General features: G+C 39.4%; 1 protein-coding gene across 3 annotated transcripts in view; it reads right to left on the bottom strand.

Annotated features, from left to right (window-relative positions):
* med13 (mediator complex subunit 13) overlaps nucleotides 1-13,009 on the bottom strand; it is a 56,607-nt gene extending 43,598 nt beyond the window's left edge. For 2 of the 3 annotated variants that reach the window (XM_004911621.4, XM_004911623.4), the window contains exons 1-2: nucleotides 11,961-13,009; nucleotides 8,287-8,521 (exon numbers count right to left, since the gene is read on the bottom strand). In XM_004911621.4, the coding sequence (XP_004911678.1) occupies nucleotides 8,287-8,521; nucleotides 11,961-12,026 (301 nt within the window). In that variant the 5' untranslated portion in view covers nucleotides 12,027-13,009. The remainder of the gene's footprint in view (nucleotides 1-8,286; nucleotides 8,522-11,960) is intronic. The other variant, XM_004911622.4, reaches the window with a different exon arrangement.
* Between the last annotated feature and the right edge of the window lie 494 nt (nucleotides 13,010-13,503).

Genomic DNA, 13,503 nt, shown 5'->3' with positions numbered 1-13,503 from the left:
TTTAATTGAGCAGTAATCACACCTACATATCTTTACAAAAACAAGCTTGTTTTGAACTTCTGCATGTTCTTTAACATAGGAACAGTAACATCATAAAATGAAAATGAATAAAAGGAATTACAATATAATGTTCTGTTGCCCTGCACTAGTACAATTGGTGTGTGCCTTGTAGCCAAGGGGGTTGCCATTTAAAGGAGACGTATGCCATCCCAAAGGCGATTTACATTCTAGCCGGTGGGATGGCATTGCGGGGAGATTAGTGACCAGCAACAACAGGGATTTGCGGCACGACTAGTCTCCCTGTGAACCCCTGCCCTAATCTGTGCCTTTTCTCCATTTTAGATGGCTGCCCCCATGGCTATACAGCAGCTTATTTATATAAACTATAGTAGTGTTTCTGAAGCAAACACACCAGTTTCACCAGTGCAGGGCAACAGTATATTACTTTAAAACACTTCCATTTTTGATGTTACTGTTCTTTTAATAGTCTTTATACATTGCAGCAATTACTTTATGTTGAAAAGAGCATAAATTAAAAGAAAAGAGCTATACTTTAGAAAAGGTTGGGGAAAAACCAAAGCCACAAGCCAGATACACTGAAAATGCCTGCAGTGCAAAAAGGAAGGGGAGGAAAGAGAAATCTGTGAGCGTGTAACCAGAAACCTGGTGAGCATATGGTACAGACTGACCAAGCTGCAAGGCATTCCCAAATACAGCAGCTATTTAATTTAGGGGAGGATCAGATTGCAACACTTCTACACTATTAGTGAAAAACAAGGTACTTGTCATTGAGAGACATGCATTTAAGCTTTTAGAACATGATCTTGTAAATAAAAAGGTTGTTTTAAAAGTGACATGAATATATTTTAACTCACGGTGGCAAAAAAAAAAAACTATTTACTAAACTGAGCAACACTTGGCTGTTTAAAAACAACTTTCAGCAGCAAGATATAGATTGTTTGAATCTTACATTGAAAACTACACTTAGAAAAAGGTTTATTTTTTTTGCTCATGCAAAAGCAATTTCTAATAAAGAAAAATTAAAACCACTATTTATTTGGATAAAAGATTCTTATTCATATACTCCATCTGGTGATTCAGTGGAACAGGACAATTGCCAGCTGTCTGCAAACAAACTTACATAGGCAGAATTGTCTCTAATCCTCTCTGTTTATGGAGTTAAGGCAATTAGTTTGAATAAAAAGTTTTTGAACAGGCAATCTCTGATTAATATGGCCAGTTTATGATCACAGTACATATATGTAAGGGAGTCTTGGCAAAATGTTAGCTATGAAATCCCGATTTACTCACTGGGCTTCAAATGAAAAGGAGTCAAATGCAAGGGACATCTTTGGATGAACAAAGCCAAAGAATTAAACAATGGAACAACCATGGATGCAAGAGTCAAGTCAGACGATAACCCCACCATTTGCATCAAAGAGAGTTGGTGGTAATTTTAAACACAAGATGTGTGTCAGTTTTAAAAAAAACTGCGTTGAGAGCTCCATTGCTGCCGTTTTTGAAAGGACTGTACAGCAACACAAAATATATTGATGATTTATAAATATTTGTTAATAATAACACTGTCAGCAAAGGGAGATGTAAGGGACGATTTGGGCATATTAGCACTGCTTTTTTAGGGCAGTGACACACAGGGAGATTAATCGCCGTGCACCAAATCTTCGTTGTCGCCGGCGACTAATCTCCCCGCAATGCCATCCCACTGGCTAAAATGTAAATCGCCGGTGGGACGACATACACGGCGCCGCTATTTGCCTTGAGAGGAAACTTCGAGCGACTTCAGCAAATCACGGCACCGTGCATGCCATCCTCCCCGTATGTTAATGCCCTGTCAAGTATCGGAAATTATGAGATTTACATGTTAGTATATAAATATAGGATTTTACATTTTTTGTAAATTAATAATACAAAGGTACGAGCAGTCAGAAGATGGAGAGGAGAGAATTGTAAGGCAGTCAGATATCACTTTAAATTTAACTGAGAAAGTTGCATAGAACACTGTTTGCCTGTACGGGGAAGTGAGAAATCCAGTTTCTACTTAAGTAACATGTAGAGATACCAGTTTTAAATACAAGAAAATCAAGAGGCAGCAAACATATGCAGCATACTTGCTATAGGCAGAGTGCTTAAAAAAAAAAATTTAAAAAAAATGAATGGCTGTGGGAAATCACTTGACTTCACAAAAGGGATTAAGAGGGTAGGAGAACAGGGGGTGGGGGCTATAGGTGCTTGAAACACACAAAAACACCAGGAAGCTAAGCGGACAATTAACAGTACAGAAAATGTGTGAAAGATAGGCAAGATGCACCAGAAGAAGCAACGTGGCGTGCCCACACACACATAGAAAATTCACTCATAATAGAATAATTTCTATTTTGGTGTGGAATTTGAACCACTGGCAAATTTTGTGCTTAGGAACTCAGAGCAAGATAAAAAAGACCTATCCATCAGTTGATCAAGGATAGGAAACAGGAAATGATTGAAAACTGCTCTTGTAACAGCTGCAGAAGCAGTGCTTTTGCATATCAAGAACCTTGTGTTCTTTCAGTAATTATACATGGCCATTTTAATTTGCAGATGCATCATTAAGTGCTTAGAAGTAGTCAAGACTATATAGTTGAGAGAAAAAAAACACTAGCAGTTTATAAGGAAGCTGGTAAATGGACATTAGAAACAAATGTGAGCAATATAATTTACATCTGTATTTAGGTATTTGGAGGCAATTTTGCTGTACAGCAGCCTGTCATTTAGAAGAAGGCAATACCTAGCTGTAGAAGCAGTGTTCATCAGAAAGATCTGCACAGGATGCTGTCATGACCCATTTGGTGGCCCAGGGAACAAACAATAGAATAAAACCAATTTAGCTTATGTAAGTGGCCAAGTGTGTTAAGATCAACTATTTGAGTATGGGGAGCTTTGAGGTCAAAAGACTTTGCAAATCAAAATATGAGCTTAACTGAATATTAACATGCTTAACATGCCTTTGTCTGTGGAAACAGTCAGCACAAGGATCTTAGTATGTAAGACTTTTCAATTTTATACAAGTGTTTTAATTCAGTGGGGAATATAGGTCCAGTTTAACAAAGATAATATACACAAATTTACACATACACTTAAGAACTTCTGCAAATTGGTCTATTTTTGCATGGACAGTTGCGCATTTTACTCCGTCTGGAATTTTCAACAATCAGAAGCAAAAATCTTTTTTTTTTTTTTTTTATTACCACACTTTCTGTTCAGACTCACTGCTATTTATCTTCCAGCCTGCCATTCAAACCACTGCCTAGCTGTGAGGATCAGATTACAGATTTGATTTCAAACAGGAGAGCTGCAGAAAACAGCACATACACACTAAGCCAACAGCAGATGGTCTTACTATATTACTGTCTATAGCACAAAAACATAAACCTCTTGCAAACCTCTTTCCATTGCATGCCTGCCATGTAATTTTATTTATTTATTTTTTAAAGTAATAGCAGTTCTACGCTGCAAATATCTTGCTTTTTCCCCAAACAGTGCTAAGCTACCAGCCAGCCACCAGAGTTAAATGACCGATGCAGGTGGTATCTCTAGACAGCCCTATGTACTTCTCTCCCTTTTTTATTTGGGTATTAAAACACCTTCCGAGAGAGTGCATCAGACAAGTAACACTGGTAAAAGCATAATATTATAAAATAAATCAGGCATATCTATGTTAAAAAAAACTAAATAAAACGTTAACATTTATTTTTGGAGTTTCAAAAGTGACTATAAGCCCAACTGAATCAATTAAAAAAAGGGGCAAGTTTTATCTTTTAATCATTTTAAATAACTATTAAAAATTAAAATGCACAGAAAATAAATGTAAATTTTAGAAGTCTTTAAACGTTAAGGTGAACAACTCTTTGAACTTGACAATTTAAGCATTTGATTAACATAGCTTCTTATGCTTAACTGTAACCACCATAGCTGACAAGACTACGTCCACTTATAGATTATGTAGTTTCCATAAAAATGAATGGCAGGCTTCTAGGCAGGATTTGGGCTTTTCTTTGCTGGCTTACAGCAGCACAAAATGTATCCTGTGTGCCAATGAGCCTAATACTTGGAGAATAATTGAATTTTAGGCAAAGTTTAAACAGAGCAAAAAGACAGGTGAACTTGTGCAGCATTTGTAAATTTGCTATGCAGCTCACAATGAATGAGAACAGACGAATAACTATGCAAACCTAATGCAGTAAACTAGAATAATCATGGCTCAAATTTTCCCTAGCAACTACACAGGAAAATAAAAAGTAACAAGTAATATGTTTTTAGACTGCAGGAGTCAGTGAAAGTTGGAAAAAAAAGTCAAAAGGTTGTTACAGGTAGGTAACATTAATTTAATTTAAAGGAGAAGGAAAGGCAAAGTCACTTGGGGGTGCCAAAATGTTAGGCACCCCCAAGTGACTTTAATCGCTTACCTTTTACCCCGGGCTGGTGCCCCTGTTCGGAGAAAACAGCACCAGCCCAGGGTACCTGGAACGCAGCGCTTGCTCCTTCCTGCTTCACTTTCCGAAAATGCCAGCGGTCAGCGCATGCGCAGTAGAGTGAAAAGCCAACTTCTCGGTTAAAGTTCGGCTTTTTCACTCTACTGCGCATGCGCGCGATACAGGAAGGAGGAAGCGCTACAGGTACCCCGGGCTGGTGCTGTTCTCTCCAAGCAGGGGCACCAGCCCGGGGTACAAGGTAAGCGATTAAAGTCACTTGGGGTTGCCTAACATTTTGGCACCCCCAAGTGACTTTGCCTTTCTTTCTCCTTTAAGGGTGAAAATATATATTTTGACTCATAAATGTACAAGGCACATGCAAGTAAATGTCACATGGCAAGGACCATATGGGGAAGTCATGAACTGCTGGTGGAAAACTGTGTGTAAGGATCCATTCAGCACGACATAAGTCTAAACAATCTTTTGCCCAGGCAGTAGTTATGCTAGAACCAATAAGTTAAAATAACTAATAATCTGCTGCAGTAATGAAGGCTACATGCATGCACAGTGCATGGAAACAAGTAAAAGGGGGCAGTCAAACCAAACATAACAAAAAGGTAGACTGTATTCAGCAGAAGAAAAGTTTTAAACTTAAATTACATATGGCTGCTTGTACCACAGCTTAATGTTTTTATACAGTCTAAAAAACAAAACACAATGCAACTTTTCCACTACCGACAGTATCTAGGGCTACAGATATTAAAATTACTAATTAAAAAAAAAACCTGCCCCCATGCTTGCATGGGTTTCCTCCAGTTTTCTCCAACATAGTCTGGTTAGTTAGTTCCTTATAAAACTAGCCCTAGTGCATGTGTATGTGTGAATGCGACAGGGACCATAGATTTTAAGCTTCACTGGGGCAGGGATTGATGTAAAATGATATATAATCTCTGTAGAGTTAAAGTTTGTTGGTGCTATATATGTGCAATGTGTGTCTTTTATTTAACTTTAAGGAATGTTTGTAGTTTCTTTTTTTTAATAAATAAAATGCCACAATGACACAGGCTTAGATATAGACCTAAACTTAAAAAGTATTCTTATTCTTCATGTTGCCAGTGCCAGGCTTAGGTAGCCAATAGGGTAGTGCATCGGCTTCCTAGCCAGTAGTTCATTAGTTTGTTCCCAAAAGCAGACAACATCTTCATATAGCCTTAAAATTGCTGAGCTTTGGCAGTGATAAAATGCTGTGTTCTTTCAATCGACATGGAAAATACATTAGTATATTAAAAACAGTAGTCAGGGTCAAAGTCTAAGCATTTATGTACAGACTCACAAGCCCAGGATAAAATGACCACCGTGTGTATTGGATGTGAACCTTAGATTGTAAGATCCACTGGGGCAGGGATTAATGTGAATGATGTATAATCTCTGGAATTGCTGTGGAATATGTTGGTGGTATATAAATAAAGAATAAATCACCAGCTCAAACTGCAGAATAATTACACCACTTCACATCTGTTACTATGTCTATAGCTGAGAATGTAGAATTGTATCAAGTACAGTTTAGACATGCCTAAAAAATAAAAAAACAAACAGTAGCTAAACCATAATTTTATACAGTGCCAACACTGTACAATAGAACTTGACTATGTCAACCTGAGGGAAGGATACTTACACATGTAAGTCTAAAAAAAATGAAAACGAATTGAAAATTAGATTCCAGTCATGAATGCCACACATGAAATTAATGCTCATTGCTCAGTATACAGAATTATATAAAGTTGTTTTTTGCAAAATGTTAAAAGGCCAGCTTCAGTGAAAACCTCTATTGATTTGCATGACATAAACTAAATCAGTACATTTGTTCTACAGCATTTTTAGAAAGGGTATTCTTATTTACTGTAATAAAATGTCATTGTTTTCACCATGACTGGCAGGCAAAAGCTGTAAATTTGTAGTTTCTAAAATTCCACTGACCGCAAGACCAAAGAAAGAATATAGGGGAAATGCAAAAATGTGCAAGATTAAAGGGACCATGTTACCGGTTACTTATACCTGAAAACTATGTACATACTTTTACTAGTCGCCTAAGGATATATGGATTCCTTTCAATTACAACTGCCTGTACAGGGAGATTAGGCGATACCATAATAACTAAATTTCTGATCATACTGTAAGAACATATTACAGAAAACAACCTACTCAATTCGAAAAAAAATGTATATTTAAGTTTTTACTGGTCCTTAAAACTTAAATTATCCTACAGCATTTATGGCGTTTTGTATACTGGAGATAGTAATTGCCCATTTACTCCTCCATTATGTGAGTGTATAGATTGGTTAGTATAGGTTGTGTGCTGGGTTTACTCGGATGGGTTGAACTTGATGGACAATGGTCTTTTTTCAACCCTATGTAACTATGTAACTATAACTATGTAACTATTACAGCTTAGTATAAAACCTGACTGAAATTGTCAAATCCCAAAAGTATTAAACACTTTCACTTATTTTAAAGGTTCCTGCATTTTAACTCTGTACTTTAAATCTAGGGGCAATATAAGTAGTAAGATCTACTTCAGTTTGCCTCTTTGGGCAGTGACTCACTGGGAAATTAGTCACCCAAATCGCCGGTGGGATGGCATAAACGGCGCAGCTATTTGCCAAAGTCGCCTTGAGAGGAAACACAGCAAATCACGGCGCCACATATGCCATCCCACCAGCAATTTACATTCTAGCTGGTAGGATGGCATTGCGGGGAGATCGCCTGCAACTAATCTGCTCGTATGTCACGGCCCTTAGGCCGATGATATGGCTATCAGCAGAGTTACATTTAGGAGCAGATATGCTTCTCCACCTGTGTACAAAACGCAGTCACAGAGAAGCAGACTGTACACCCTATGTGCCCTTAGGGCTCTGGCACACGGGGAGATTAGTCGCCCGCGACAAAACTACCTGTTCGCAGGTGACTAATCTCCCCGTGTGCCAAAGCTCTTAGTCTAAGTAATCACAGGTTGGCAACCAAAACTATAACAATTAACTACCATGGGTGCTAATGAACTTACACAGTTACCAATGGAAACAAAAAAAAAAAAAAAACAGTTTGCTTGTAACTTAGTCTGAGCAAAGCTAACATCTCATTGGTTGCTGCGAGTAATACAATGGTGCAATTAAACATCCATGCAAGTAAAACACATGTACTGCAAAATTATACAACAACTGATACCACAAGGGGCAAGTAATTTAACCTGTGTATGTGTTTGCTTAATTACATCAATACTACTTTGCTTTGATTTAGCTTTGTGCAAATAAAAAGGTGGATAATTGGAACATGCCGTGGAAAAAAGTTGCACAGCACTGACACATACAAAAGCTAAAGTCTCAGAACGGCCAGTTATAAGACTGCAGCAATCAATTAGAATTCTTCACAATAAAACGCATAAGCAGCAAGGGTAAAGTGCATAGGGGTAACATTACTTGGCGGGCAAATGGGCACATGTCATTTTTGTTTATACTTATATACTCCTGTGTGTTAAACTCACAGTTGTGGAGTAAGAGGTGCATTAAGCATGAGATTGAGCACCAGATTTGAGTGTGATATTTTACTGCAGTATTTAAAAAAAAAAAAAAAGTTGAAGGTGCTGCTGGAATACAGTGTCATAATAAAGCATGCAAGAGTTTGCAGGTGGGACCACATAGGTAATAAGAAGGAAAAAAATTATATACCCCCTTAGACAGGTTATCACAGTATAACAAGAGTGTCTGTATTCAAGCATTCATTATATTTTAAAGATTTCTCCAACAAAGTTAAGTCTTCTTACCAGCAAGATCATGGTGAATTAAATCAGCAAAATTTGGATCTTCTCCCCACCAGAATATCCACAGCTCTCTTCGCCCTGGACGCTCATCACGCCTCCAAACGCTCAGCACATCAGCTTTCAAGCATCGACTGAAGCTGCTTAAAATAGGGTCCTCTTCTGTCACTGGAAAGAGGATTGGAGCGGAAGTAGGGCCTTGCCATATGTACCGCTTCCATTTGATCCCTGTAAGATCAGCCTAAACAAGAAGAAATTTACAAGTAAGCCATTTATTGAAACAGTATTCATATTATATGTATGAAGCAATCAACTTAACTGGAATTTCCAGGCAAAAAAAAACCTGTCAAAATGCCTAAATTTGCCTCTTGCTGCTGCTATCCAAGAAAATGAAATCACAATGCCAGCTCTATAAAGTTTTGGGCACTGTGGGTGAGAACTGTTTGAAAATCACTTTTACTCAAAAACCAATATAAACAAGGGTGTGGGAGGTGGGCATTTTGATGCTGTGCTTCACAGCAGGAAAAATACCTCTAACCATTACCACTATAGCTCCTTATCAGATTTATTAATTAAAGGTTGATCAGATTTTACCACTACAGGTCAAGAATCTTAGGATGATGGCCCAGGGAAGATAAGTCACCCTAGGCCACAGGATGTTTCCTCCTGCAGAAAACTTTGCGCAACTTCAGAAAACAAAGCAACGTGTTTGCCTTTCCACTGGTAATTCCTTGTGTTGCCAGTGGAAAAGGAATTTCTGAGAGATTTGTCGCCCGCGGCAGCCAAGAATAACCACATCTGACTAATCTCCTCCAAGCCATCACCCTTAGGAAGTAGTTCTGGTAAATAATGATTTGAACTACACAGGAGAAAAACTTTAAAAAGAAAACGGATAAACATTACCTACAGTCTATGGTGAGAACATACAATTCAGACTAGTCAACCTTTACGGTGTCTGATTAATCTGATCCCTTCAAGGCATCGAATCAATCGAAGGGTGAAGGTGAATGCGAGGTGTGGGTGGCTTCTAACATTTGTATTTCAGAGTAAGGGTGAAGCATGACTACAAAGGAAATGGTGCTAAAGAGGTACCATAAGGCAACATATATATAGTGCAGTGCTTAACGATTTTTTCAGACAACTTGAACAGTTCAGTCAAAGCACCTTTAATGATCAAGTAAATATGAATCCTTCAGGAAACCTTTGATAAACCTGCTCCATATGCTATAAGCAGTAACACCTTACTTTAGTGCATTTAACTTGGGTGGTGTAATTTTTAAGCAGCACAGCAGATTCTGCACTGCAATCTACAACCATTTAAAGCCCCTATCAAATACTGAAGTTGCCTGTGTGAATTGCTCCACAGAGGGAATTGAAAAACAAAAGCCACCTGAAATAGCAAACTGCATGCTGAAAAACTTTAACCATGTAAGAGGCCTACATACAAAACAACTGTTTTATGACTTTTTAAAATATTCAAAAAATAATTTAAAAAAAACCCAATATTTAAAACTTGGCTATATATGAAAACAAATGCAGTCACAGGCAAAACTGAAAGAAAAGGAACAAGATATAGCACTATTTAAAGAAGCAGAGGGGGAAAAAACTATTTTTATACGAACAGCTTACTGGTCAGAAAGATGAGCTGTCTAGCTGGGAGAAGCACATTCCTGACTATAATTACTTGGAAGGCAACAATACAAAGATTTTGGGGTTTAACATTGTAATCATTTAAGAAGAGCTGGAATTCTCTCCTCATTTCCAAACGTATCTTCCATGAACATAAAAGGGGTGGGGAGTATTTCATCAGACATGATGCATGAGTAAACCAAAATGTTATAAAGCCTTTACAAATAGCAGGCATGACCAAAAAATGTTACAAAACATATTATTTCCACTACTGCAAATTGAAGGATTCAATTTCTAAAATTAGAATGTCTATTTAGTTTGCACTCTAGCCTAGATAACATGTGATGCAAAATGCCTGTGAATTTAATTGTTATAATTACATGAACATTTAGTGTAGTTATTTGGGCTGATATGAAAGCTATCAGTGTCAGCGAAAAGAAGTCACTGACAGCTAAGAAATCTACTTTAAATGCTGCTTGCTTAATCTGAATTTTATGTAGTTTTATCAACGAGTAAAGTAGAATACACTTTTACTGTCAAGTAAATGCCAGGAAAAAAAACAAAAACTTTCCATGCAAAAAAAAACAGGAAAAGCACAGTAAGAACAACGAGAAAAAAAAAAGCAAGAATGGGCAAATAAAAGAAAACAAGACCAACATCTGTTAGAATGTTAGCTGGATACTGTATGGTGCAGTGAAATGGGGGATGAGAAAGATAATGTGGGAAGGACACCAGAGACTGCTGGGACACACACTCCAAAAGAAAAAAAAAACATACAGGCAGTGGGGGTTGTGCCTAAAGCAGAAAGCTTTGGATCCTAATGCAAGGGCCTAGCCCAGCTGGGAAGCCAGGAAAATGGCTGCTTCCTTCCTCCTCCTTCACTCCACTCCCACAGAGAGGAACACAGGGAGGACTAGCTACATTTAAACATAGACAGTAGCTCTACACACTGGAGAAAAAAAAAAAAAAGTAAACAGACTGTTAAATGTATAGAAAGTTCGCCTACAGGTCAATACAGGATATTCCTACCTCACCATTAAGGCAACCTATCCAGCTAGACTAACAAAACTTTAGCCAACACATATTTGCACGAACTCAGTGCTGAAATGGAAAATCTGAAATGCCCACACATTCTTCCAGAAAAAAGAGCATGTGTACAAATATAAAATAATGCATTGCTACAAGTCTATGTTAATACAGAGGTAGGATGTTTTATAAAGCTGTGAGTAATGCAGAAATAAATTCCTAACAAATGACACCAGCCGAACTAAACACAGACAGAGTCCCAACGCTAAAAGGAAAAAGGCCATAAGCGGAAAGGAGATGCATGTACAATCAGAATAAGAACGGAGGCAGTGACAATTGATATATGGCCATCTTCAGGTTTAGTCATACCTGCTGCAAGCAACAATTCCCTTGTATCCCTCAAAATAAATCTGAAATATGCCTACCAACAATTTAGGTGCATTAATCTTAAAGCGGAGGTGTGGTTGTTAAAAAAATAAAAAAAAAAAACAACTATCTGCCCCTATACCAGGTGCATGCTTGCTATATATAGGCATTTTATCTACATAACTGAAAATGCCCATCAGTAAATAAAAATTCTCTCTCCATATATTCAAGACAGCAGACACCAGCTAAGCGGAAGTTTGTTTCTAAGTAGAAAAATCTAACCTGCAGTCTTGTAACTGTTTAACTACAACTCCCAGAATGCACCAACAGTCAACAGGCAGGTAAAGTTCAACAGCAGCTGGCCAGCCACAGTTTGGATATCAGTGTGTTTTAATGATGGCTAAAAATGGTATTGGAATTGTGAAAGACCTAATGCACAGTGATTTAGATTTCTATTGATTTTTATTCTGCAAACCATAGAGGGCCTGGAGCATGCATAGTTTGACATCAAACCCCACATACTGTACATTTGAAGAGGCACACATGACCAGAGTGTGCGATGTACACACACCCACAGGCGAGCCTGCACTGTCAATCTATTCACATGTGTACAAGCAGCAGACAGTGGAGGCTGTGCACATGGATAGATCCATACTCACCAGACAGAAGAGGTTGGAGTGGCAATCCTCCAGACTGGCCCCGTTCGGCACAAAGCATGAACTCATCCTCACAGCCAGAAAACACACGCCATTATCCCACCCCGAACAAGAAAAAGAGATAGGGAGAAGGCAAACAGCTTCAGCTGCTGCAATAAAAACACCTCAGCGTTCCTTTAAAAGAAAAATGAGCCCAAAAATTAAGATCCAGGATATAGGCAACTTTAGGATAGGAGCAGATGCCAATAGAACTGGTCTAACCAGTCATGGATTTAGGCTGAGGGTGCAATTCAGCTGGAAGCAAATATACCGAGAGTGAATAAAGCGATGAGATGCCCACCCCTGGGCATTGGGTTGCAAGCAGGTTCCCTTGGGCTGTACAGCGTCCTGGTCTCACTAACTCGAGAGGAAGGGGGGGGGGGGGTCAGGAATTCTACGAGGTATGTGGTGTCCTGGAGGTAAGCGAAGGGACTTTCGGCGCTGTACCAAAACCGGCTGGTTCTGGCGCTTCAACCCAGCTATAGGCAAGGTGTCCAGGGGCTTAGAAGCGTCGGTATCCGGGCGGTGTCTCAGTCCTCCCTCCCCCGGCGCTGGTGGCCCGGCTTGGGGCGCAGTGCATGGCGGGAACCGCCCGGCCACCGGAGCGCAAAGAGGCCGCAGGGCCCGCCGGGGAAGGGGTAGTGGAACAGGTCCCCACAAAGCCACTGAGGAGAAAGCAATCCACAGTCTGTGAAAGAGCAAAGTCAAGTCTCCGACTGTTTATCCGCTCCTCTTCTCACAGGTTCGCCATTTTCTTCTCCCCCTCCTCCTCTCCTCTGCCTCCCCTCCTGCGTACACACAGCCTGTTACCACCACTGCTGGGGGGATTCGGGCCTGGCACACCTCGGCCTTCCTTTCAGAAATCCAACCCAGCGAAAGCGCAAGGGGATAATAATAAATAAAAGAATTAAGGTCGAGGCAGGTTTTCCATTTGAATTCAGAGATTCCTTTCTTTAATGGCGGCCGAGGTGCCTGCTCGGCCTATCGTCTGTGGTTGGTCGGGGCGGAGTCATGTGACTATAAGCTTGAATTCCTTATTGGCCGATCCAAGCTGTGGACTGGGGACGAGGTGAGAAGGGGAGGAGCAGGAAGGTCATTTTGGGAATTGCCAGGAGGGGGCGCGGCGGAGCTGCGTTCGTTGTTTTCAGCTGCTGCGCCGCTGTTTGGTAATATTAAGGCATTACAACTTAGCACAGCGAATAAAGATCCTGAATTCGCACAAACCTTTTTTCCTTGACGGTATAAACAGCTGATTTAGTAACACGTGCTAATTTACAGCCTGTAGCCGCAAGTGAGCTCTCTGCTTTTATAAGAAGCAACAGTGTGTGATGCGTAAAAATCTAAGTGGGCTCATACTGGGTGTGGTAGAATTGAGTTGGTTGCAAGGAGTGTGCATAATGGCTCATTTACAAACACAAGTGCAAATTGCAAAATTAAGGGAATGTTGATGTTATAAAATACACTTGCTTTTATATCTGCTCATTTTGCAACTGGGGTAAAGAGCAAG

Source organism: Xenopus tropicalis, chromosome 2 (assembly GCF_000004195.4).
Source record: "Xenopus tropicalis strain Nigerian chromosome 2, UCB_Xtro_10.0, whole genome shotgun sequence".
NCBI classification, from domain to species: domain Eukaryota; kingdom Metazoa; phylum Chordata; class Amphibia; order Anura; family Pipidae; genus Xenopus; species Xenopus tropicalis.
Note: the sequence above shows the minus strand (reverse complement) of the source record. Positions and strands in the feature narration are given on the sequence as shown.